Source organism: Achroia grisella, unplaced genomic scaffold (assembly GCF_030625045.1).
Source record: "Achroia grisella isolate CSIRO2021 unplaced genomic scaffold, CSIRO_AGI_Agris_v1 utg853, whole genome shotgun sequence".
Lineage (NCBI taxonomy): Eukaryota > Metazoa > Arthropoda > Insecta > Lepidoptera > Pyralidae > Achroia > Achroia grisella.
The window spans coordinates 1,172,707-1,199,110 of record NW_026713043.1 but is presented as its reverse complement, the minus strand read 5'-3'; the positions used below and the strand labels follow the sequence as shown (position 1 = coordinate 1,199,110).

The following is a 26,404-nucleotide window of genomic DNA, read 5'->3' as shown; positions in this document are numbered from 1 at the left end:
TAGTAATATATAAATTTAAATTGTCTCTATGGTCACGGCACTGACGACGGCAATCTGCCACGCAATATGTAACGCAACTTCAAAGAGTAAATGAGTTTCCAATTTGACTGTGTCAGACAGTTCCAAGTGACTCAACTTTCATAATAGTTCTGCCCAAAATTAAAGTATTACAACAATAGTAATCCAGGTGGTCCGAAAGATTGCTTTTAGTGAAAAGGCCGTCCTTTATTAAACCCGTAACTATTTACAAATGGCCAAATTTATATTTATTTGTATAAAGAATTTTGTATACTATTCTTTAATATATTGTTTATGCCTTTTCTTTACTGTGTATTACAAATGAAGTATATTCTATCTATCTACCTTTATTGAACCCGTTTATACAAAAGTTTTTCTGTACTTATAATTAAACTGCGCAGTAAATAGTTAAATTATTATGTTATTCTTAACTATTATTTGAATCGTATACGACTCCTTTATATAAGTTTCTAATAATTGAATGTCTTTTATTATAATAATATTTTTTTTTATAAATCATATTTATGCGGATAAATTTGTCATGATTGGATCCATCTGACCTCATTCTCGTATCATCATCCACCACTGAGCCCCGCCAGTGTATACCGTTAGCGCAGGCGGGTGCAACATTTCAAAATCATCCATTAAAATATACCTTAACGCCGTTCCCCCATGGAAACCATCATGTTAAATTCGTGATTAATTTACTACAATGGACTAACTGATCTCATGCTTATTTTATCATCCTGTACTGTCAATAAGAAAAAATCTGACGTGATAACTGCTGTCTAAATTCATGGTGAATTTGCCACGATGAGCTAACTGACCTGACCTCATACTCATCTTATCATCCTCCACTGGTGCCCCGCCAGTGTATACCCTTAGCGAAGGAACCATTCTATTAAAATCCTTCAATAAAAAGATCGTATATTATATTGTACAATGTATAATTTATTTTGTTATAATTTAAGCATTTTTAAAAGAGTTTCCATATCGTTACATAATAGAATCAGAAATAGAAATAAACTTAATATAAGCACTTTTGAATAGTCACGTGTTTTGTTTCTACCACTCATTCGGAACGCAGAGTCATCACAAGAAGAATGAGCAAGAAACTTGTGTGTTACTAAACCCTATATTACTCACTGATAAAGAACCTCTCTCTTAGTAAAATAAATTTTAAAATCGCTCAAATTAATTTGGAATTTTTCCATTACAAACATAATATCAATTTATATTCAACTCTCATCCCGGCTTCGCACGGGTGTACATGTATTATATATATAAACATTCCTCTAGAATCACTCTATCTATTAAAAAACCGCTTCAAAATCGGTTGCGTAGTTTTAAAGATTTAAGCATACATAGGGACAGACAGACAGCGACTTTGTTTTATACTATGTAATTATTATATAATATGAATTAACGGGGTAACACCTCAATCAGTCATTAATTGCAATGAGTAAATATTCGAATGTATGTATTTAATTGTATTTCGACCAATACATTAATTAAACTACCCAACCTACCTCAATTCTCGGGAATGAGAAATAATTATGACATGACGTCATAGCCGTCACTATGTGTTTGTAGGTTTTTGTTTTATTAATTTTCCAGTCTAGCAGGTTAAGTACCTAATCTTAACGTATTTAAAACGAAGTGACAACAAATAAACGATGCTTCGGGAAAAATACATCCAGTTGCCATTCAATGAAAAGAAGAAAAACTATATTTTTACCTGTTACCCTCGACTTCATCTGTCCAACTTTCATCCTCTATTTCATACCCTGCCAGATTGTTTTTTTAAGATAAAATAGCCTATGTATATCTTTATAATCTTTATGCCTAATATCATTGGGATCTGTTCAGCTGTTTTCAAATAAATATTAGTCATGAAAATGTAACAAACATATGTACGAGTATATTTTTTTTTATTGATGATAATGGAATGGTGCACCCGCTATCGGTTTATGCTGATGGGGCACCAGTGGAAGATGATAAGAGCATGAGGTCAGGTTAGTTAGCCCATCGTGACAAATTCACCAAGAATTTGTCACAATAGTTTCCGGGAGGAACCGTGTGGAGGTCAACCTGACATGTTACATTGCTAGCTGTAAGATCATCAGTCTACATTACTGACAATCCCCTTTTCACCCTGTACGAGTATATTATAACCTAGCGACCTGTGTTCACTTCGCACGGATGCAGTACAAATCTTTACATTTCTATATTTCTCAGCTTATTCTATAATATAACACGCATGTATTATACACATAAAGCTTCCTCTTGAATCACTCTATCTATCGCTGAAAACTGCATTAAAATATGTTGTGTAGTTTAGAAGATCTAAGCTGACTGACAGCGGAAGCGATTTCATTTTACAGTATCTAAATATAAATGTAATATTGTTAGTTATATCTGCTTAACTCCATTTCTAATTTATAATGTTACAATAGTATGGATCAGTACAGATTTTCCTCTTTATTATCTTATCTAATGTTTATGTTAGTATATTTATTTCTTTTTATGAACTGTTTGTATTTTTGATATGTTAATTTTGACTTGATTCCTTCTTCGCTGTGAGCCCTTTTGAGAAATACAATTTTCATTACAATTATTAAAGATTTTTATTAATAAGTCGTTGTTTATATTTCTTAATTCATCCCACTCCAGTCACAATGTTTACATTTCTTTATTCATTGTTTACATTTCTGTAACATTTGAAGTCGATCTTATTTCAGAATAAGTACCATTTGTCATTTTTTCGATTTGATTTCGACTCAGCACAAGTCACCATACTGTTTGTGTCTGTATACAAAAGGTAACCTTTGCGACCCACGCGCACTTCATGGAAAATGGTAATGGTTCCCATCGAATGTGCGTATGTCGATGATTTTTTTGAGCAAGATTTTTTTTATTATTTTAATACATACATTTAATACAATAATAATAATCGTTGTTTCTTCTTGTATTGTTTCTTTTATCATCTATCTATTTATTATTGTTTTGATTACCAAAAAAAAAATATTTTGCCTTAAATATATTTCAGTATAAATTTTTATTTGATTTGATTAAATATAAATATAAAGGCGTATTTTGTTATATTATGATACAATGACGTTAGATTTTACATAGTATATTTTATTTATTATATTTTATTTATTTACGAAACTACAATACGTCATAAAATAAAACGGGGGATGAAAGTTTGTATCTAGAACGGTATAACTTTTTGCTTTGACATTTTAGGCTAAGATTATTAAATATTTTATGCTATCCAAGGCTACTTTACCATGCGGACGAAGTCGCGGCCACATCTAGTCATTATCATTACGTAGTATAAAATAAAGACGCTGTCGCTGTCTGTCCGTCTCTATGTATGCTTAAATATTGAAAATTAGGCAACGGAATTTGAAGCGGTTTTTTTTTAATAAATAGAGGGTTTCTAGAAGAAGGTTTATATGTATAATACATGTACACCCGTGCGAAGCCGGGGTAGGTAGCTAGTTATGTACATAAAAATACATTATAGCTTAATTATACTTGATGATACAAATCACAATATTTATTATGATGGTTTATTTTGTAACGTTTAAGTAATTACACCGGCAAAAATTCACTTAAAAATATATAGAATGTACTTACCAATTATTTTAAATCTATATACTATATATTATAATAACAATCCAAACATAGGCATATCCGTTCACAAAGTTCTCAAAAGAGTTTTATTAAACTTTATATTACATATAGTTCATAGTCCACAAATTTTAATCACTACACTTAATTACAGTTTTTTCAGCCATAGTTGTAATATTTTTATTATTGTTCTAATTTTGTGTTCGAGAAATTGAAGTTCGCCAAAGAATTTGCAATTCAATTGTACGTAGGAACGCGAAGACACGTGCGTTCAACCCCAACGACGGCGGTACACTGCCGCTGAAAACTGAAGGAAACTGCCGCATCGAGGCTCTACTATCTGAAAAGTATCCTTCGATTGTGAAACAACAAATTTTATATAAGTTTTTAGTAGCTACTTCATGTCTGAAAAACCTTATTTTAATAATTTGTGGAATAGGTTTAAATATGTGTTATGAATAATTAATTTATTATTATACAGATTAGGAAACAACTAATTTTATATACGTTCTACATTATCTAGTAGCTACTCACATTTCCTGTCTGAAAAACCTTGTCTTAATATATTTGTGAAATAGGTATTTAAATTATAATAATAATAATTCACTTATCAACAAACAAAAATGGTCGTTTCCTTCGATTTTTTTCGTTTCTGCCTCAACTTAACGTGTAAAGTTTGAATATAGCATCAATTTTTTTCACACAGTTTTTTTTAAGTTACAGCTATAGCAGCTATATTGGGAAGTTACCCTCAGTTACTATGTTCAGCTTACATTTTTGCTTTTTTTGTTGGACACTGAAATATATTTTGTTGTTGTTTTCGATGTAGTTTCGTGAACATGATGTTATGTAATGAATCCCGATTGTTTTTGCTACATTTGTGATGAATATTTGTGGTTTTCGATTTGTAAAATATCGAAAACCTATATCGATCTATAGTTTTTCGTCAAAATGGTGTTTATAAAATATTTAAGCTATTTATTAATTTCCCAGTATTTTCTTCATACTCAGAACCATAAAAATACCCAAAAACAGAAGAAAATGAAGGAAACTTGACTAGTCAACTGACTAGGAAACGACTGTTTTTTTACTGCTATTCTATACTGATGTCAACAGTGATATTATAAGGTAGATTTTTAAATGTAATATATATTTATATACAAGATTAGGATATATCTACATTAGGATCTGAACTCGTAACTTAATAATCGATCTAGATTATTCGGAGAAAGTTGTGAATTTATTTCATTTTTTTATTATTAAATAGCTCGATAGTACCTTTCAGCTTTTGTTAGTTTAATTGTTTAGTGAGTTTCGTGAACAGTAAAGTTAGTAGAATTCCAGTAGTCTTACACAATTTGTCATTGAATTATATAACAATTATTAATTCCAGGTCAATAAATATGTTAAATATGAGTGAAACCAGGGTTGTTATACATAAAGGTCAAATTGGTCATCAGACTATATAACAACATAGCTCATTTTGTTAGTAACAATTACTTAGCCTATAAAAAACAAATGTGGGACAACCCCTTAACGTATCACCTGTCCCATCCAGTGTATCAGAATGGGACAGTCTATTTTACAGGCAATTATCATTAGGAAACGGGAAAAGAGAGGGTGATTTCATTCTGTACAAACGTTCAGAATGAAATTTCATTCTGTACGTGTACGTACCGTAGTCTATGGACGCCTGAAACACTAGTCACATGCGCGTTATCGCCCTTTTATGTAATTGTTGATTGGAATAGAAAAATAAATCTAGGGACTCATTTGATGTTAATAATAATTATTTTTTAATAAAAACTCCATATCTAACTAATCAAATCATGCTTATAGTTTTCTGTCGAAACATCGAGTTGTCATTTCATAATGAACCTTAAAATCGTAGGAATAAAAGTTTATATTCACTATGTAAAAACTATATCTATAAATGAGCATATATATTGCACAAAGCCGATACCTTAATCCGGTTGTCTCAGAGATCCCACTTCTATCCTTCGGTCCTTTTGTGAAAATACCGGTCGTACGAAAGTTGAATATTTATTAGGTAAAATTTTATTATTTTACTTAAACACCAGTTTCTGGCGGTCAAATTTTTATTTTTCAGAAACTGTTAAAAGACTACCCTGGTCATAATTAGAGAAGAAAACTTCTCTGTATACCATACCTGGCATATATAAGTTGAGTATGAGGATTAAGACCACATAATGCGTCTGTACCGTATAATTCCAACAAAACAGTAGTAAAACAGGGTGCTGACTATAAAATCAGAGCTTGTACGCTGCAAACAATACACTGAGGTGCTGCCTTTTTGCTTATGGGCTATGCACATACACTACATTACTCATACCTTTTTTTTGTAACTGTATTGTATTGTATTTTGTTAACTGAAATGTAATTGTGTATTTCCTTTTTTTATTTTTGTTGTTAATATTTATTTATTCTAAAAAAATATCTATATAAAAAAAATCTGATCAGACAATGTAGATGACTTTTATAAATTATTTCTTAAAGACCTCCTTCATAGAAAATACTTGACGTTGTTAATATTAATTTCCAAAGAAATGTTTACTTTATTTTTTTATATAATACTAGATATCAATTAGGGTGTTGAACAAATCTCTTTATAATGAAAGTGAATGCTGAAAGCTGTAAGATTTTACAAAAGTATACTTATGACGTAGGATGCAGTCTGCGTTGGTACCTCTACGAGTATCTTGCCTATTTCAGCCATAAAGCAGTTTTCTTTGCAAGATGTTTTTCAGTTGAATATACTAATATAGGTACGTTATAGGTAGGACAGGACAGTACTAGATAGGACAGTGAAATTACCGGGTACTGAATTGTGACATTGTAGTACCACCGTAATGGCAATAACCACGGTCGTCATATGATGACGTAATGACAGTTCTACTGTTCATATTTTTTACAGCCTCGGTGGTCTAGTGGTTTAGAATAGCGCTTTACTATCCGATAGTCGCAGGTTCGATTACTTACACGATACAAACATTTGTATTCATGAGTATGATAGTTTGTATCGGTCTGGATGTTTTCTATGTATAATATGTATTTATATACAAAAAATGTGTTCTTTTTTTGTATATCAGTTATCTAGCACGCATAACACAAGACACGCGTAGCTTGAGGCGCTGCACAGTGGGAACTTTGACTCGTTTTCATCTCATAAATCTATAACTTCTGTATTAACAAAGATATGTACATGATTTTTTTTCCTGATAATCTTAAATATATATACTTTTAAATAATGTATGCTTTGTGAGTAAAAAAATATTTCTAATAGTTATAAAAAATATAGGAATACAAGAAATATAGAATTTGTAGACTTACATTTATGTCCTAAGAAGTTTATACAGAAATAAGTAAAAGTATCTAAGTAAAAAACCAAAATTCTTATAAAGATGGCTTACAAGTCACTCAAGAGCTCCTTTTCTTCATCAAAAAGTACTAAATATTTTTAATTGGAAGGTTTTCTAAACTTGTTATGTATGGGTCAGAGGTATATAAAAATGCGTGTAGAACAACTTTGTTAGAGGCTACCCTCGAACATTGTCTTGCATGATGAAGCCTGAACTGTTTATAGTCTTTGTTCCATGACTCTTGAGCATCTTCTGAAAGTTGCCCAAGGGGCAAGACAGAAAAGTGACAAAGTGATTTCATTTCATAACATAAAACAGTTTTATTAATTCCTCATATATACTAGTAATTTCTGATGTACAATGATAATTTTGGAAAAATCTTGTGGCTGTATTGCCGTCATTATTGTTGCCACTAACTTGCTTCGGTTTATCTATATTTAATCCAAGTTTTTCTCTGAACCTTCTTTGTACATAAGCCTTCTTTTGCTTTTCTAAATCTTTATTTTCTGTTGTTGTGGCAGACCATTTTTATTAATTTGTATTTTGATTGTAAGGTAAATGTAAAATAAGTTCCACGAATGCAAAGTTTAAAGGCCATATTGATAGGAAGTTTCATTGACAGGTTTATTTTGTACTTTTTCTAAATTGTTCATCTCTGTGGGTTTTGCACTGCAAATGGTACATACATTTGATTTCTGCTTTAACGTTAGTAATTTCTATACATAATTTTGGCGGATAGCACGATTTTTTAGCTTCACGAATCAACCTGTATGATGGAAGAAATAAGTAATTCTTTGCTATCAAACAACTCCTCATATCTTCATGCTGTGCCTTGTTCAGATCCAATTTTATGAAAATGCTAAGAGCTTTATGTTTTGAATATGCTGTTATATGTGCTCATTTCATTCTATTTTTCTGCCGGCAATGCTCGTAAAATATCAACGATGAAACCCTTAAACCCTGTACATATGAGTTCAGTATGTCCACAGTCCACAGGTATCAAGCAATCCCTTGTTTTTCCGTTTCTTTGTCCGAACTGTCTTCGTACGTTTTAGAAGGTCTTCCTCTTTTCTCTGTCGAAGTAGGAGGTTCAGGTTCGCATGTAGTTTTTTCTAGATTTACAGTGAAAATACCATCCTATCAATTGCTATTTTATTTAAAAACTGTTCTTTCTTTCGACCACATTTCGTATAGCGTTGACGAAACTGAGTTATGAAGGACATCTGAATACTTGCGATAATTTTTGCTATATTGCATCTGAAGATTCGGTAAAATTATTTCGTATATAGTTTGAGATAGAATCAACATGATTTGTTTCACTTTAAATCAATAAGACACTTATGTCGCGTCTGGTACACGAGAATTCACTCATTGGGGCGAGATGAGTAATTAACAATTGTTTAGTAATGACAAATGCTTATGATGAACTGTAATATTTCATATGCAAATACATACACTATTTTATACTTAATAATGATCATATACGTGTGCAAAATTACTTGATAAAAAATATTTATCATTATGCGGTATAGAATAGGCCTGTATGGGAATGGGAACTAAAAACTGTGAGAAATAGTTGCTACAAGTAAGGCAAAAGATAAAATATATAGTAATAATTGAGCAAAAAGTATTTTTTTGAATATTCAGACAGAGAATCTCAAATAAAGAAGAAAATCTTAATATACGTACTTAGAAAAAACAAACCTCACCATGATATTATACTCGATTTAAATATTTTACGCAGTGAAACTGCAAAAAAAAATATTATGCCATCAAATTACATTATATTTCCTAATAAATAAAACCAAATTTAGAACTTCGGCAAGCTTCGGCAACTGTCAAATCTCCAAGTGAAAGTCTGAGAAAAGAAAATAGTACATATAACGATATATGGATTTTTAATTCAATAATATTCGACTAAACCAAATACATTTTTATTTTATAGTAAAGTACACATTCTAAGCATTCTAAAATGGTATCACACTATATGACTTTATATTGTTTTGATACTATAAACTTATACCAAACAAATTTAAGTTACAAAATTATTTTTGTATTTTTTTCATTCCTTGACTTTAGAGGCTCTATTCTATGAAGTAAGAATAGTCAGAGATTTAAATCATATTTATAATGATAGAGTAACTCTTTGGCTACAATTTGAGGTATTATACAAGCATATCCACGGAGTTTTAGAAATAGTATTTATGAGATGGCTTTCTTAGGCGAGTTCCCACTGTGCGCTGTGTGAATTGTCCTGAGATATTATTATTATATATAGGCGTCAGTTACCACTTCATCGTACACATATTTCTATTGTATTAGGTTTTTTTTAATATATATTTTAATGTTAAAGAAATCTTTAAACTATATATTTTATACCATCAATAACAATTAAACAAAAGATATACGCATGTGTGTCAAATACATGGTATTTTTTATGCATAATAAAATATATTACCACTCTGTAGTCCTTGTCTAAATAAACTATAAACGTGCGAAATTCATACACCTCCATCCGCGCAAATTTCGTAATATGGCTACAAAGTTTTTATTTCACGTATTAATATTATAATACTCAACAAAGAAACAGAAAAATAACTAATTGAAGTCATTTACAAGTGTTATTTGTTTTTAAGAATATATTTTTATATATAATATGTATAGGCAAAACATAGTCATGTAAAAATGCATTTTATACGCCCTCAGGAAAACCTAATGATGATGTTCAATAGATATCTACAAACGTAATGGGAACAAATATAGCTCCCAATATACGGAAATTACGACAATAAATACAGCTCCAAACATGGAAATAGGGTACGTTCTGTTTATGGTTGCATCGTTCAATAGCTCCTTAAAATGAAATCAAGTCCAGTAAAGATATTTTTATTCAGCTGAATGATTGGCAACAGCCCTGCTCTCATTTCATTTACCTCTATTCATCTTAATTTTATAAAGGCGAAATGGCATTTGTTTGTTATTTCACACACGCTTTCAAGCCTTAGCGGCTTAACCATTCATTATGAAATTTTACAAATTAGGTAGTATTTGCAGTGGACAAAACATTGACTTCTGTGGAAAGGAGATTGTTAGTAATGTGGAGTAATGCCCATTGCTTGCAATGTATTATATCAGATCAAACGATGGTTTTCCCTGGAGTGACAACCATAGTAATAAATTCTTGGCGAATTTATCACGATGGCCTAACTGACCTGACCTCATGATCAATTTTTCATCCTGCACTGATTCCCCGCCAGTGTAAACCGTTAACGCAGGCAGAGGCATTATCCCATTAACATTTATTAAAAATATATATATACTTCTTATCCAGGACAATAATAGTTTGTTTCTCAAACAATACTAACTAAAAAAATATAGACTTCTCCATCCTGGACAATAATAGCTTATTTTTCGAACTATACTAACTAAAAAAGGAAAACATCGACCTCTCCATCCAGGAAATTATAGTTTGTTTTTCGAACTATACTAATGCTGTACATCGCATCTAACCTTTAAAGTTTCATCGGAAGTCAATGGAGGCGAATGCGTAGGCACTCTATACCCGTAAATACTAATAAAGCGACTGAAAGACAAATCCATTATTTTATCGTGTCGAACAATCTTCAAAGACCGTCCTCCGCCAAAGGGACGAGATGGTGTGTGGGGTTGTTACCCACTAAAAAAACCATATGGTGTGCCAATGAGTTACAGAAGTCTCGAAGACGCGTTTGCATAGCTCCCGCGACTCGGATGACGTTGGCCCGCATTATAAATGGTATAGGACAAGCCCTATCTCGTTGGTAGGGCGACCCATCTCGCTCTACTCGATTGTGGATCCGATTAAGGATACTCGCATGCAACTCAGGTGACGTTAGCCCGCATTATAGGATAAGCCCTATCTCGTTGTTAGGGCGACCTATCTCGCTCTACTCAATTGTGGAAGCGCGTAAGGACACTCGCATGCAACTCAGGTGACGTTAGCCCGGATTATAGATGGTGTAGGATAAGCCCTATCTCGTTGTTAGGGCGACCTATCTCGCTCTACACAATTGTGGAAACACGTAAGGACACTCGCATGAAAGTCAGGTGACGTTAGCCCGCATTATAGATGGTGTAGGATAAGGCCTATCTCGTTGTTAGGGCGACCTATCTCGCTCTACTCAATTGTGGTAGCGCGTAAGGACACTCGCATGAAAGTCAGGTGACGTTAGCCCGCATTATAGATGGTGTAGGATAAGGCCTATCTCGTTGTTAGGGCGACCTATCTCGCTCTACTCAATTGTGGAAGCGCGTAAGGACACTCGCATGAAAGTCAGGTGACGTTAGCCCGCATTATAGATGGTGTAGGATAAGCCCTATCTCGTTGTTAGGGCGACCTATCTCGCTCTACTCAATTGTGGAAGCGTGTAAGTACACTTGTACGCAAAAACTCCCTTACAAATACGATTTCAGTCTAAGTATCCCAAGGGCTTCGAATCGTTGTCATTTCGATTACTGTTGGAACAGGACAGATTGACGGTCAAGTGGACGAAGTGGTTTTCAGAAGTACTGTGAATATTATAAAACTATTCCGTTAAATTTAACCGTTAAAGAGTTGTTGAATTACACAAGATAATATTTGCTTTTTATAATAAATAATGAACATAACCCATATCATTTCATATATAATAATAATAACCCAGGACAAATCACACAGCGCCATCTAGTCCCAAGCTAAACGGACATGTTATGGGTACTAGATAACTAATATATATAAATAGTTAATTTATTTTTTTGTAAATACATACATATTATACATAATAAACATCAAGACTGATACAAACAATCATAATCATGAATACAAATGTTTGTGCCGTGCGAGGAATCGAACCTGCTACCTTTGAAAGTAAGACAGTGTGCTAAACCACTACACCACCGAAATCGCTAATTATAATATAATAGAGAATAATAAGGAATAATATTTTCACCTCGGAACTATAGTTTTGATACAAGGAATGTAGTAGGTACTGAATGTGGAATGCTCGAGTACTCAATAGTTGCTTCTAAGTTGAACATTTTCAATATAATTAGTTGTTTTACTTTGATATGCATATATTATCATGTGCCTATCAAAGTAATATTTATTTTATATTACTTTGATAGGCACATGATAATGTGAATGTTTATAATGCTGTTCATGTAAAAAAACTACCGGTAACGAATGTAACGGTAACGATTCTTTGTTTCATACCAGTTATTAAGTACTCGCTATATCTTATCATCTCAATCATATAATCCTTAGTAATATTATAAATGTGTAAGCAGGCATGTTTGTTACGATTTCACGCAAAAAACTACTGAACGGATTTTAATTAAACTTTACAGTAATCATCAGAGTAACAATACGCGCTGTAACTGAACTTAACTACGCGGGTGAAACCGCGAGCATAGCTAGTATCCTATCCAATATGAGATTCACACACACATTGAAAGAGACCGTCAAATTCAAATTTATAAACAATATACTGTTGATATAAAATTAATTTTTAATGCAAATAAATCCTATATATTTTATCTTTTCAAGACGTTCCAAAATGGCGACTCGGAATTTGAAAAGTGATTGCTATTTGTTTACGCCGCGTAGTTTGACTTATGGCGGGAAATACCATTCTCTAAGTAACTGACTGAATGATTGGATCACAGAGTAAATAAACAATACATTTTACATCCTCGATGTACAGATTGCAATAAATAATGAAACTAGATATTCAAATAACTCTAGTTTAAAACCCGGTAGACCCGAAGGGTCGTGATTTCGAAAAAGACTGTGTCAGTTTATATTTATAACTCTCGGTATGGAAACACCGAAGATAAAGTAATAATGGACGTTAGGGAAAAATTAAAATTATAATGTAAAAATTTGACGTTCATAAGCGGCTAATATTATGTCCTACATGAATAAATTATTTTGAATTAGGAATTTTGATCTTTTTTTTATTTTGTATATCAAATCAAGAGACATCGTCAGCAACTAACAATTATATTTTTTAAGCTTTTTAATTTTAGGTTCTTAGTTGTACAATTAGGTTATGTAAATAATAATAATAAACTTACAACTAACAATGTCACAGGATGTAGTTTCATATATCTGAGTAGGTATTCAAATTTTGAAAAAAGAACTATGTATCTATCAAGAAAAGATTTAAAAAAAAGTTTCTTTAAACAATCTGTTCATATTCCGCTTTCCCGTTTCCCAAACTTGTCTTTGGCGAATACACTTTGTGCCAAGCCATAATAAAAAAAAGTGTAAATAAACAATATTTCGGCACATTAAATGACACATAGACAAACTAAAATGCAATATACTATAAAAGCTATTGTTAGAGATAAGAGACTTATAAATAGTAGTTAAATCAATGACTAGGCAATATAGGCCTATCTTTGCCTGTCCGATTTAGATGAATTTTAAAAACAACAAATACTAGTAGTAATATAAGTTTTATTAATGAGCGGAAAGGCAAAAACCTATTTCTAAAATTAAAGAAGATATTCTATAGTTTTAGAAATAGAAACAGAAGTAATCTTTATTCAAATAAACTCAATACAAGCACTTTTGAATAATCATTATTTTTGTTCCACCATTCATTCGGAATGTAGATTCATCACAAGAAGAATGAGAAAGAAACTTGTGTGTTGCTCTTTTGAATAAATATTTTTTTTAATAATTAATTATACAATAAGAGGCATGCGATCGCTACGCACTCAATCTTAGCGCAATCAGATAATATTGTCAGCCCTATGAATTTTATTTTTTTTCTACAAAAACATTATTATCATTTACGAACTCTTCAATTTTATAATAAGCTTATTTTACAGAGAAAGTATCTTACCTTACGCAATTACCATTAAGTTAAAAATAATTGGATCCTTCAAGGCGGAGTCGCCATATCTAATGTATTGATTAATATATAAATAACATATTAGGTTTCTTCATAAATATATAAATAATTGACAAGTTTTATAATTCTCCCATACTTTAGTATGAAATCGTAATTTGGTTTGAAACTAGTAGAGTATGTTAAATTTCACCTAACAACAACTTTCGTTTGACCTTATTTTTGTTAACATAGGATGAGTCTTTATTTTTAGTAGACAGCCTCGACACTAGATTAACAACGTGGAGTTGTCAGCCATTTTACTGACTTAATTGAAGAAAGAATACGATAGGACTTTTATCACTTATAAAATCATTATACACTTAATGCAGGATAAATATTTTTGTTTTCTTAAATTTAGAATCAGATTTTTCTATTTAAAATTTATTTAAGTTATGGTGATTCCTACACTTAGTATGCCGATATTTTTTTTATAGATGATAATGGAATGGTGCACCCGCCTGCGCTAACGGTTTAAGCTGGCGGGACACCAGTGGAGGATGATAAGATGAGCATGAGGTCAGGTCAGTTAGCCCATCGTGACAAATTCACCAAGAATTTATCACGATGGTTTCCAGGGGGAACCGCGTGGAGGTCGACCTGACAAGGTACGTTGCTAGCAATGGGGTGATCAATCCACATTACTAACAATCCCCTTTCCCCCCTATGCCGATATTTCGCTAGATATATTTGATATCAAACTTGCAGCCTCTATTGTCTAGGGGTTTAGCATATCGCTATACTTCCGATTATCGCGGGTTCAAATCCTCGCACGATACAAACACTTATATGTATATAAACAACCAAGTATGTTTTCTATGTATATCATGTATGCATTTAAAAAAAAAATCGAAGTATATCAATCAGTTGTTTAATAACCATAATACAAGCTCTGCTTGGCTTGGGACCAAATGGAGTTCCATTGAGTGTGAATTGCCACTAAAAATGTATTTTTTTGTGAAAAATTATCTATGACTTGAAAATGACGCAGCAGGGGTAAGCATACCTCTGTCTGGCGTTTGAATTGGTTAACAGTGTTTCCATCATCAGACAGATACTCAGATAAAAAATAAACACAAAAAGTTTCTATTAACTGCTAAATTCGAACTGAAGAATTCGAATTGCGTCCAAATCCAGGAAATAACACAATTAATAATGTATTTATTTAATAACGTTATTACAATCTGAATATCAATATTTCATTTCAATGTAAACATATTTACATACGCTTTTGTCAAAACAAGTGGTTCTAATTGGGCAAGTAAATATTATCCACGTCTAGGTGCGTAAGGAAAATTAACAGAGTTCAATTCGCCTTCAAATACCTCGTTATTTCCCTCTAGACACCTCTTATAGTAATTAGAAAAGATTTGCTTGTAAGATTAGATTCTGAGTACAATGCGGGTATTGTTATTCAAGTGAAATTTATTTAGGTAAATTCGGCATACTTGTTAAGTGCTGGATAGCCAATAAAACTAGTGGACTGTGATTAATATATGTAGTATGAAAACAGAATAGACAGGTGTACATACATTAAACTAAGAATGGAATTATTTGTAAGCCGGTAAGAAGTGCCGGTGTCCGCCACTGGCCGCAGTTGCCGATGCGCAGCACCGCCCCTGCAGCCCGCGGAGCGGTGCGTAGCGTATCTACGCACGCTAAGACTGACTAAGGGTATATCAATAGGCTATAGGTTTTAAATGGATGATAATGGAATGGTGCTCCCGCCTGCGCTAACGGTTTACCCTTTCGTGGCACCAATCGACGATTATAAGATGAAGATACGGTCAGCTCAGTTAGCCATCATGATACATTTTTGGTGTATTTATCACGATGCTTTCCAGGACTGCATGGAATTCAACCTGACATGGTACATTGCTAGCATAGGGTCATTAGTCCAAAGTACTAAGAATCTCTTTCCCCCAGTAGGCAATAAGTTTGAAATGCCAAAAAATTTACGTATAATAAGAATAAACACATTTGAATGAGATTTCACGTCCTTGGTCGCCTAGCTGTTTGACACACAAGAACTGGCTCAACTGGGTTTTTTATTTATTTTATACTAGTGTTTAACATTAAATGAAAATCCCGTGCATGAACATTGATCAGGATGGTAGGTTAGATATTATAATTAATACAAACATTAAAAAAATATTGTATATTTACAAAACGAATAACACAAATCAAATTACAGTATATCGATACAAATAAAATGTTTTATTTGAATTGTTTTGTGTTTTTTTTTAATTCAAGACGAAGTCGCGAGTAACAACCAGTACTACATGTATATATATATAAATATATGTATTTATATATATGGTCCGTCGTGTATAAAAAATCTGATTACAACTTTTACTTAATAATATTTACCTACCACCCTATTTACAATATATGCGTCCTCGCCCCATCGTTCGTTTGACATATAAAGAATGTAGGATTCCCACTATATTCTTTTAAAACAATACTCTTCAAATTGTCCACTTCATCTCGTTTTACCTGTAATTTTTTTTTCATTATAGTTTTATTAACCAATTAAACAATAACATATTTTCTAGTATTTTATTTTACATACATACTGTCTCGGCAAACGTTTTTTACTATACAAATTAATATCGCAATTAAAAAATACGGGTTGATGGTAGAAGGGTGAAAATTTACGGTTGTATGTATCTTTTTTGTTGCCGAATCATAAAAAAAAATATTGAATTGTGTCAAAAATAAACAAAATTCTTTGCTGTATGAAAAATAGACAACCTATTCTCGGAACTACAGAATATAAAATTGGTCCAATAGTTTAGAATTCAATCGCGCATAAACAACATGACAATTTTTTATATATTTTTACAGCTTTTTAAAACTTATTACAGTTTAAAAAGAGTGATAAGCAAAAAGTGAAATTACAGGGTACATCCCATCTCAATTCTCTGGAATCATATTGCATGAGTGGTACCACAGGTATCACGATATCTATGGCATTGTTCGTATAAAATCGACGATTACCACTTACCGTCAGTCACCTCCGATCAATCTTCATCCTATTCAAACAGGAATCTAAATTACGTCGGATATTCAAATCACTAGTGGTGCCCTCAGATAAAACCGTATCCGTCAGGCAGGAGTTGGCCTTCAGCCGCTCCATAAGTCTTTCCGCGAGTTTATAGTGCTATTTGTACTCGCCTGATATCGTTCGGTGAAGCTGTAAAGGCCAGCTGCGGCCAACAGCATTACAATACTTCGAAACGTATTATCTGGTAGAACATCAACTAGTTTGCCGTTCTAGTTACCACATACATACAAAGGAAAACATTATTTTATAAACCTACGGCAAAATCATACTGTGACGCAACTCAAACGTTTCCACTCAGAACAAGGTTATCTATTATATATCACCACTTGTCTATAATTATCTATAATTTTCCATCAAAAAAGCATATTAGCTTTACAGGCCATTACTTACTAAAGTGACGACACACCCTCCAAAGCCTCCCCCCGTCATCCGCGCCCCCAGCACCCCTGGTGCACCCCTTATTATGTCAACAAGCTCGTCCAGTTCAGAACAGGACACCTCCATCAATTTGCTCAGAGATTCGTGGGATTGGAAGAATAGTTTTCCAACCTGCAGGAATAAAAATAATAATAGTAATAACATTTTCTATTCTATTCTTTATACATTTATGTAGGTCTATTGTAGTATGTATGTAAGTATGTGTTCTATTACAGACTCTCAAATATGTGAAAAACTATCGCCAGTTAGAAGAGCATTTGAGCTAAGAAGAACTAACAAGAAACTCAGCTCTTATTCTTTTCAAAAATACAGATTCATTTAAAAAAATCTAAATTAAGAGAATAGGGTTACCACCCGCATATGCTATTGCAATTTTGTCAAAAGGATATAGTCTAATTAATGGCCATAACACATTTTTGTTACTTAATGTAATTCATATTTAGTCGAAAACCCTTGAGAGAGTGATCTTGGCTTTCGATGGTATCAGTATTCCCTCCATTGTCCTCCTTGGTGGTGGAGCTGTATATATAATATATCTCACTCTAGTAAGATTTTTTGTTCTACGAGAACATTCCAAAATGGATGGTTGTGAAGCCGTAAATGCAATATTAGATAATTATTTCACAGATATAGAACTTATAAGTTTCTACTTCAAGATACTACAAATAGGCAAGACGTTAACAATTGTGATGATTCCAATTCTTATCTTAAAAGACGACCTCAACCCCTCAACTGTCACATTTTATTGCGTAAGATAGCAACTCACTCGTTCTAAGTCGTTTCGACGTAAGCTCTTAGCGACTTCTGTGGTGCGATAGATTTCCTCGATGACATGCTTCGCTCTCATTATGACTAACTTATCACAATTGAGACGTTTTAACTCTGAAACAGATATATTCATTAACAGTTGGCAAAAATGGATTGTTAATTTAATGGCATAGATATAACGGTATATAATGATAATAATAATCCACGATAATAAATACATTTATTTATTTATTTTTCCACACATCTATTTTTACAGGTCTTAGCCTAATACAATAGTGCAGCAAACATTATTGTTTAAATTAATTGTAACTTACAATAAATAAAGCGATCTTCGTGAACTCATTCAGAGATCTATTTGCTCCGTTATATGATTTAATGTACGCAGTGCTCTTGTGACCGGTGCTTTGCCTAGTAAGTGTGTGGCCCCGTGCAGCACAGGCACATATTATACATAGAAACCACACCGATAGAAACAATCATACTCATGAATACAAATGTTTGTACCGTGCGAGGAATCGAACCCACTACCATCGGAAGTAAAGCGGTGTGCTAAACCACAAGACCATCGAGGCTGTCAAATTCTATGTATAATATCATATATATATATATATTATTTATTATTATTTACGATAATTCACACAACACCATCTAGTCACAAACTAAGCAGAGCTTGTGTTATGAATACTAGATACTACATATTATATTATTATCTTCCACCGGTGCTTCGCCGACTAATACCGATAGCATTGTTATTCGTCCATAAAAAACGTCACCGATTTTCAAGCAAAGATTTCCTTACGTGTTTTTTCGTTTGTAATGGCAAAACTCAACCAGTAATAGACCCATCAAAAAATATATTTTAACCATATTTAGCTACATTATCAAATTCAAATTCAAATTCAAAAATCATTTATTCATGTAGGACATTTTAGCCGCTTATGAACGTCAAATTTTTACATTATAATTTTATTTTTTTCCCTACCGTCCAGTTCGGTATATAGATCCAATTGAGAAGAACTGGCAAGAAACTCAATTGAATTACTTTTTTTTTAAAGCCAGTTTATTTACAATGTATATTTATATAGGTGTCTATGTCTAACATTAAATGAAAATTCAGTGCATGAACAACTATTGCCATGCACACTCGTCATTCAAGTAATCGTTTAGTGAGTAATAGGCTTTGCTCAGTAAATATGATTTAACAGATGTTTTGAATTTATTTAAGGGTAATTCCAACATATCCTTTGGTATCTTATTGTAAATTTTTATACCTATTCCCATAAAAGACCTATTAACTTTTTCTAAACGATACTTGGGGACAGCAAGTTTGTCTTTAAATCTTGTATTAATATTATGAATATTGCTGTTTTTTGGAAATAAGTCAAGATTTTTATGAACATATAGGATATTTGAATATATAAATTGAGAAGCAACGGTGAGAATATTTGCCTCTTTGAATTTCTCTCTTAATGAGTCACGACTCTTCATACAGTAGATCGCTCGAACGGCACGTTTATCAACAAGTGATATAGAATGTCTTTAATACGAGTAGCATCACGGGTCGTAACTAGTATTTAATGTCTTCTTTGGACACGGTATCTGTTCCTCCACATGATCTGGAAAAAAAATACTCAATACTTTTTCTATTAATTGTTCTAAGTATTATCTGAAATTTAGGTAAATATGAATTATCGAGCCACAGCGACCAGACAAATCACCGCAGATTAACATATAAATTGCTTCTGTGCCCTATATGCAAATATTTGTTCTATATGCAACGTTTTATGTCTTCATAAAAGGAGCCAAAATAAAATTTCGTCATATTTATCTATTTATGCGGCGAGAAGACAGCCTTCTTTTGTTTTATTGTTTGCTTTTTGTTTTGCGTGTGCGTTCGTATTTAGTACCCTGATATAAATTAAACAGTCGTGAGATTCAGTAAAGGTAAGTTTTTGTTGTTGTTTGCTATCTTAGGAATAACTTTGTAACTAGCATCAGACTATCTTACTAAATCAACTCACATCCGAAGAAAAGCTATCCGTAAGTCGAGGTTAGGTCGTACTGTCATCATCTTTAACATCATTTCAGCCCGGAAGACGTCCACTGCTGAACAAAGGCTTCATCCAAAGATGTCCACGATGTCCTGCGCTGCTCGCATCCAACGCCTTCCAGCGATCTTTACCAAATCGTCGGTGCACCTTGGAGGTCTTCCCACGCTACGTCTTCCGGTCCGCGGTCGCCAATAGAGGACTTTACTGCCAAAACGGCATCTATCCTACGAGTTATGTGCCGTACTGTACTCTTTTCTAAATATTCGACACGACCTAACCTAACCTTATAAAGTAAACAGTAAACTAAGTAAACAGTTATATAACTGGATTGCCAAACAAGTTGATATTCAATAACTCTCTAGCTGTATGTTTACTAACTTAAAAATGCTATTTTCTTACTTCAATACTATTCAAATTCAATTATAATAAGAGCTCCAACTCTCTCTTACAAATCTACAATGCACCGAACGTGATCCTTTCTTTTATTTCAATTTATATTGGTTTTTTATTCTAATAAGGGGCCATTCATAAATCACGTCAGACAATCAGGAGTCGGCAAAAAGTGACATTGTATGACAAGGGGTTGGAGTTGAATAAATATAATGCAATCTGAGAACCCTCCCAGGAGTACGAGTTGGGTCTTAGGTTTTGATATCACACTTCATTACATAGTATAAAACAAAGTCGCTGTCGCTGTCTGTCCGTCCCTATGTATGCTTAAATCTTTAAAACTACGCAACGGCTTTTGAAGCGGTTTTTTTAATAGATAGAGTGATTCAAGAGGAAGGTTTACATATAATACATGTACACCCGTGCGAAGCCGGAGCGAGTAGCTAGCTTACAATATATGCTAGCTGACCCGGCAAACGTTGTTTAGCCTTATTATAAATTAAAATTAGTATTAAATAATAGAGATTGGTGTTAGAAAGGTGAACATTTAGGGTTGTATGTATTTTTCAATGTTAAATAATAATAAAAATTAAAAATATTGTCAAAAAATATAATAATTAAAATTAGTTACAAACCTATTCTCAGACCTACTGAATATACATATAAAATTTCACAAAAATCGGCGTTTCAAGCCGGAGTTTCAGAGGAGTATAAACACGAAACCTGTAACACGATAGAAATAGAAATAGAAATAATCTTTATTCAAATAAACTTAATATAAGCACTTTTGAATAGTCAAGTTTTTTTTATTCTACCGCTTATTCGGAATGCAGATTCATCACAAGAAGAATAAGCTAGAAACTTGTGTGTTGCTCTTTTAAATAAATATTGACTTAATTAACAACAAGGATTAGGCATGCGACAATCAACATAGAAACCGCTACGCACTTAATCTCTGTTCAATCAGATAATATTGTCAGCGCTATGGATTTTAAGTTAGATATTTTCTACAAAAACATTATTTTATAATTTTATATATAAAATTATTTCGAATTTATTGTTATTTTGCGGAAGTACATTTCATTGCTTAGTATATTTATACCATTTTGTTTAATTTCGCATATGTAGGACTACAAATATTTAGTTCTGAAACCTGACCATCATTACTGGAAGTACGACCTTCTCTGTTTACACTCATACACGTTGTGACACATGTTTCGCCTCTGAACGTGGCAACATCTGACATTGAATACAGTTCGGATATAGCTCGAAAACATAATGTTGACTGTTCGGAGTCCAATTTAGGACCGGTAGGTAATTTTTTTTTTTAAGAACGCATACCAAATTCCCGGAATGTTTGGAAAAACATGAAACGTCTGGGAATTGGACCCGGGTCCCCGAAGCGCTGGCTTACTGCGTAGAAAGGGATTACCCGAGGTAATCGTATCATCATTACATAGTATAAATTCGCTGTCGCTGTCTGTCTCTGTATGTATGCTTAAATCGTTAAAACTACGCAACGGATTTGAAGCTGTTATTTTTAAAAGGTAGAGTGATTCAATAGGAAGGTTTATATATATAATACATGTACACGCGTGCGAAGGCGGGGCGAGTAGCAAGTTATGAATATTATCTCTATTGCATGTTCATTTATAAAACAGTCTTAATCAAAACATTTTTCTGTTAGCAGCTTCATCCTGCACCTTGGCAGGACCCTCGTTCGGAAGCGAAACACGTGTCGCGATATAGGTATGTTGTATAGATTTATGTATGGCCCCTAAATACAGTTGTATCGACGGACGTGCTTGAGGACAACAGAAAATGCTTAGTTTGCTTGTGAAAACTAATGAAGAATTATATTCAATATTTATCGAATATAACTTACTAATATTAAAAAAGCGAAAGTTTGTGAGTATACATAGATGTTTGTTACTCTTTCACCCAAATGCTGAATGGATTTTGATGAAACTATATAATAATATAGCTTATGCATCAGTATAACATATAAGCAATATTTTTTATTGAAATTTAACGCGGATGAATCCGCGGGCACAGCTAGTATATAATAAATCTGTACCAGACCGATATCTGTACATTACAGTTATATTTAATAAACAGTATTATAATATAAACGAATATTTAAATACTTTAGATTTATTTCATATTGTAATAGGATGTATGAATAATATTAATTTATATGTTATAATAATTATTTTGTTATGTTTGCGTGCGCTAACAGGGTCCATAATGGTCTAAAACCAATTATGAACTAATCTTTTAATCTAATATTATGGAATGCAATAAATATTGAGTATAAAAAGTTTATTAGAGTAACAACAGCCGAAACTATAGTTTCTATAAAGTTTGTCTGTATGTCAATCTGTCTGTATCTTCATTAATAAGTTAATTGGGTCTAGCCAATATCAAAAGTCAAGATCTCAGTGTTCTCGAGACGGACGGTTTTTTTTATGGATGACAATGGAATGGTGCACCCGCCTGCGCCAACGGGTTACGCTGTCGGAGCACCAGTGGAGGATAATAAGATGAGCATAAGATCAGGTCGGTTAGCCCATCGTGACAAATTCACCAAGAATTTATCACGATGGTTTCCAGGAGGAACCGCGTTGAGGTCAACCTGACATGGTATATTGCTAGCAATAAGATTTCAGTCCACATTACTAACAATCCCCGTTTCTCCCCGTGACGGACGTTTAAATACGGTGTAACCAAGTCGAAACACTTTATCTAGTACTATTTTACTAATAAAGAAATTAGAATTGTAAGTGATTGAAAGGAGACATAAAAGGTTGTACGTAAGTGTCGTCATTTTTAAAACTAGATTCTTGAAACTTATTTTTTAGTGGTAAAATAAAACGAGGGGATGAAAATTAGTATAAAAATTTGTCAATTTTAAGCTAGATAGATGAAACTTTTTCTCTGACTTTTTTGGGTCAGATTATTAAATATTTTCTCTGTATTTGGTTAAAGTCACTATTCCACACGGAAGAAGTCACGGGCATGACTAATTTAATATAAATTTATTAGTGTTAAAATCCAATTAACGGTATTAATAATGTATGAAAGTTTAAAAATAACTATAATCTCTATATACCACCATCACACGATAATTATTGCAGGGACTCGAATACAGTTTTCTCAGGAGATCTACCTTAAAATAATATTAATTTTCGGACAGGCATTAAATAACTTGTTCCGAGCGGAGGAAAAGTGGGTCGCTGTAAGAAATAATATAGAAATTTTGTTTGTCAACAGTATCCACTAGTAACTCTACAATTTTCACTCAAGACTAATATTTATACAGGTATCTGTATTTATCCAATCGATCTGGACTCGAAGATACAAATATTTAATTTATCTGTATTATGTATACCCCTACAGACTATATTAAACGTGAGAGAAAATGTAGGTCTGTATTCCACTGAGGAACGCTGCCGGACACGGCTAGTATTATAATAAAAACTAGTCATTTCCCTCTTCCTATTTTTCATCTATGAGTAAAAATATTACAGAGTGATCTGTGAGTATTTAATTAGTATTAAGGTCGTTAAAAAAATAGTTGAGTTTCTTGCTAGTTCTTCTCAATTGAATCTGTATACTGAACTGGACGGTAGGGAAAAATATTAATCAAAAAACTTGAAGGCGAATGCTAAAATGTCCTACGTGAATAAATTATTCTTGATTTGATTTCATTAAATCCGTTTAACCAGTTCCTGGTAATGATACAGATGACGGCCTCGGTGGTCTAGATGTTTAACACACCGCTTGTCTGCCGATGGTCGCAGGTTCGATTCCTCGCACGGTACAAACATTTGTATTCACGAGTATGATTGTTTGTATCAGTCTGGGTATTATGTATTTATTTACAAAAAAAATACCGAAGTATTTATATCAGTTGTCTAGTACCCATAGTACAAGCTCTGCTTAGCTTGGGACTAGATGGCGCTGTGAATATTATTGGGTTATTAATATTATTATTATTATACAGAGTAATAATACTACCAAAAATTGGTTTCTGTTACATATTTTGTTTAAATAAAACCATACGGAAACTTTTCAAACCTTATACCCTTTCATTTATTATTATATATTATATACATACATCAAGTTAATTTATCTGACAAGGGAAGGAGGTCAGAATGTGAGCGAGGACGCGAGGCCAATCATATAGAATGCATATTTTAGAAATGGGTCAAACTGGCTGACAAGTCGTGAACCCTGATGTTTTTTTTTGTGGATATTAATGGATTGGTGCACCCTTCTGCGCTTATGGTTTACGCTGGCGGGGCACCAGTAGAGGATGATAAGATGAGTCAGGTCAGTTTGCCCATCGTCATTAAATCATCAGAAATTAACCAGGATGGTTTCCAGGGGGAACCGCGTGGAGGTAGACTTAACTTGATACATTGCTAGCAATGGGGACACTAAACCCCATTACTAACAATCCCCTTCCCCCAAAACCCTAATGTTAGCGAATTTGTTTTTATTTCTGTACCTGTAGTACACAAATTGCACCTGATGGTAAGTGGTAACCGTTGCCTGTAGGGGTAAATTATGCCTAGACCTATCGTGGTAAATTCAAATTTGCCATTCATTCATTTTCAATATGGTTATTTCAAGATGGACTGAATGACCTGACTTCATGCTCATTTTCTTCATCCTACACTGGTGCCCCGCCAGCGTAAACAATAAGCGCAGGCGGGTGCATATTTCCAATAATGGCTATAAAAAAAAGATACCTACTAATAAATCCTATAACACAATAACAGATAGGGTGGACTCACTGCCCACTCTGAGTTACAGATCGTTTTGTCTCGTTTATTACTTTTAAATTTTATTATCTATACATCTATAGATATAAATAAAATTGGAGTATCTGTTTGTAACATTGAAATAACCTTTTTTACTACTATACTTTTTATGAATATAAATATATAATATAAGTGTATGTACCGTACATACACCAAAATTATTATTTCTACAATTCTTATCTGTCTGTCTATCTGTCTGTTTGTTCCGGCTAATCTCTGAAATGGCTGGACCGATTTTGACGGGATTTTTTTTGGCAGGTAGCTTATGTAATAAAGAGTAACTTAGGCTATTTTATTAAAAAAAATCTTTTATTTTAAAAAAGTAAAGTTAAACTCCACGCGAACGTATTCGCAGGAACAACTACTTTTATTATTGTAAGCAGCAATTGTATTAGTTTTTATTTAATACAAATAAATATGATTTTTATTATTATTAAGCCCATAAACAGCGCCACATATCACGGCATGATATTAAAGTTTTCTATATATTTATCGCATTAGGTGTTATTTTACAGAAGTCCATTAGTAAGTTAAAGTAAAGAAGTAAGTAAGTAAGTAAGTAAGTAAGTAAGTCCATTACTTAGCCAGAAAGTGGAAGCGACTAAGATACCGCATAGGCAGACGACTTTTTACAAACGCTACCTCGGTAGACAAGATACGATATATTATTATCATATCTTCTTCATGCTATAACCTGGACAATTCACACAGAGCCATCTAGTCCCAAACTTAGCAGAGTTTCTATTATGGGTACTAAATAATTGATAGGAATATTTAAATACATTTTTTTGTGAATACATACATAATAAAAAACATCCAACTCTATACAAATAATTGTATCATATATAAATGATTGCATCGTGCGAGGAATCAAACCCGCGACCATCGGAAGTATTCTAAACCTAGCGGT

The 26,404-nt window shown here is 32.9% G+C and overlaps 1 protein-coding gene across 1 annotated transcript in view; it reads right to left on the bottom strand.

Moving 5' to 3' along the window:
* Nucleotides 1–16,193: 16,193 nt before the first annotated feature.
* LOC131852458 (galactokinase-like) overlaps nt 16,194–26,404 on the bottom strand; it is a 36,633-nt gene continuing 26,422 nt past the window's right edge. The window contains exons 7-9 of the mRNA XM_059203121.1: nt 18,223–18,338; nt 17,409–17,567; nt 16,194–16,447 (exon numbers count right to left, since the gene is read on the bottom strand). Of these exons, the coding sequence (XP_059059104.1) occupies nt 16,334–16,447; nt 17,409–17,567; nt 18,223–18,338 (389 nt within the window). The 3' untranslated portion in view covers nt 16,194–16,333. The remainder of the gene's footprint in view (nt 16,448–17,408; nt 17,568–18,222; nt 18,339–26,404) is intronic.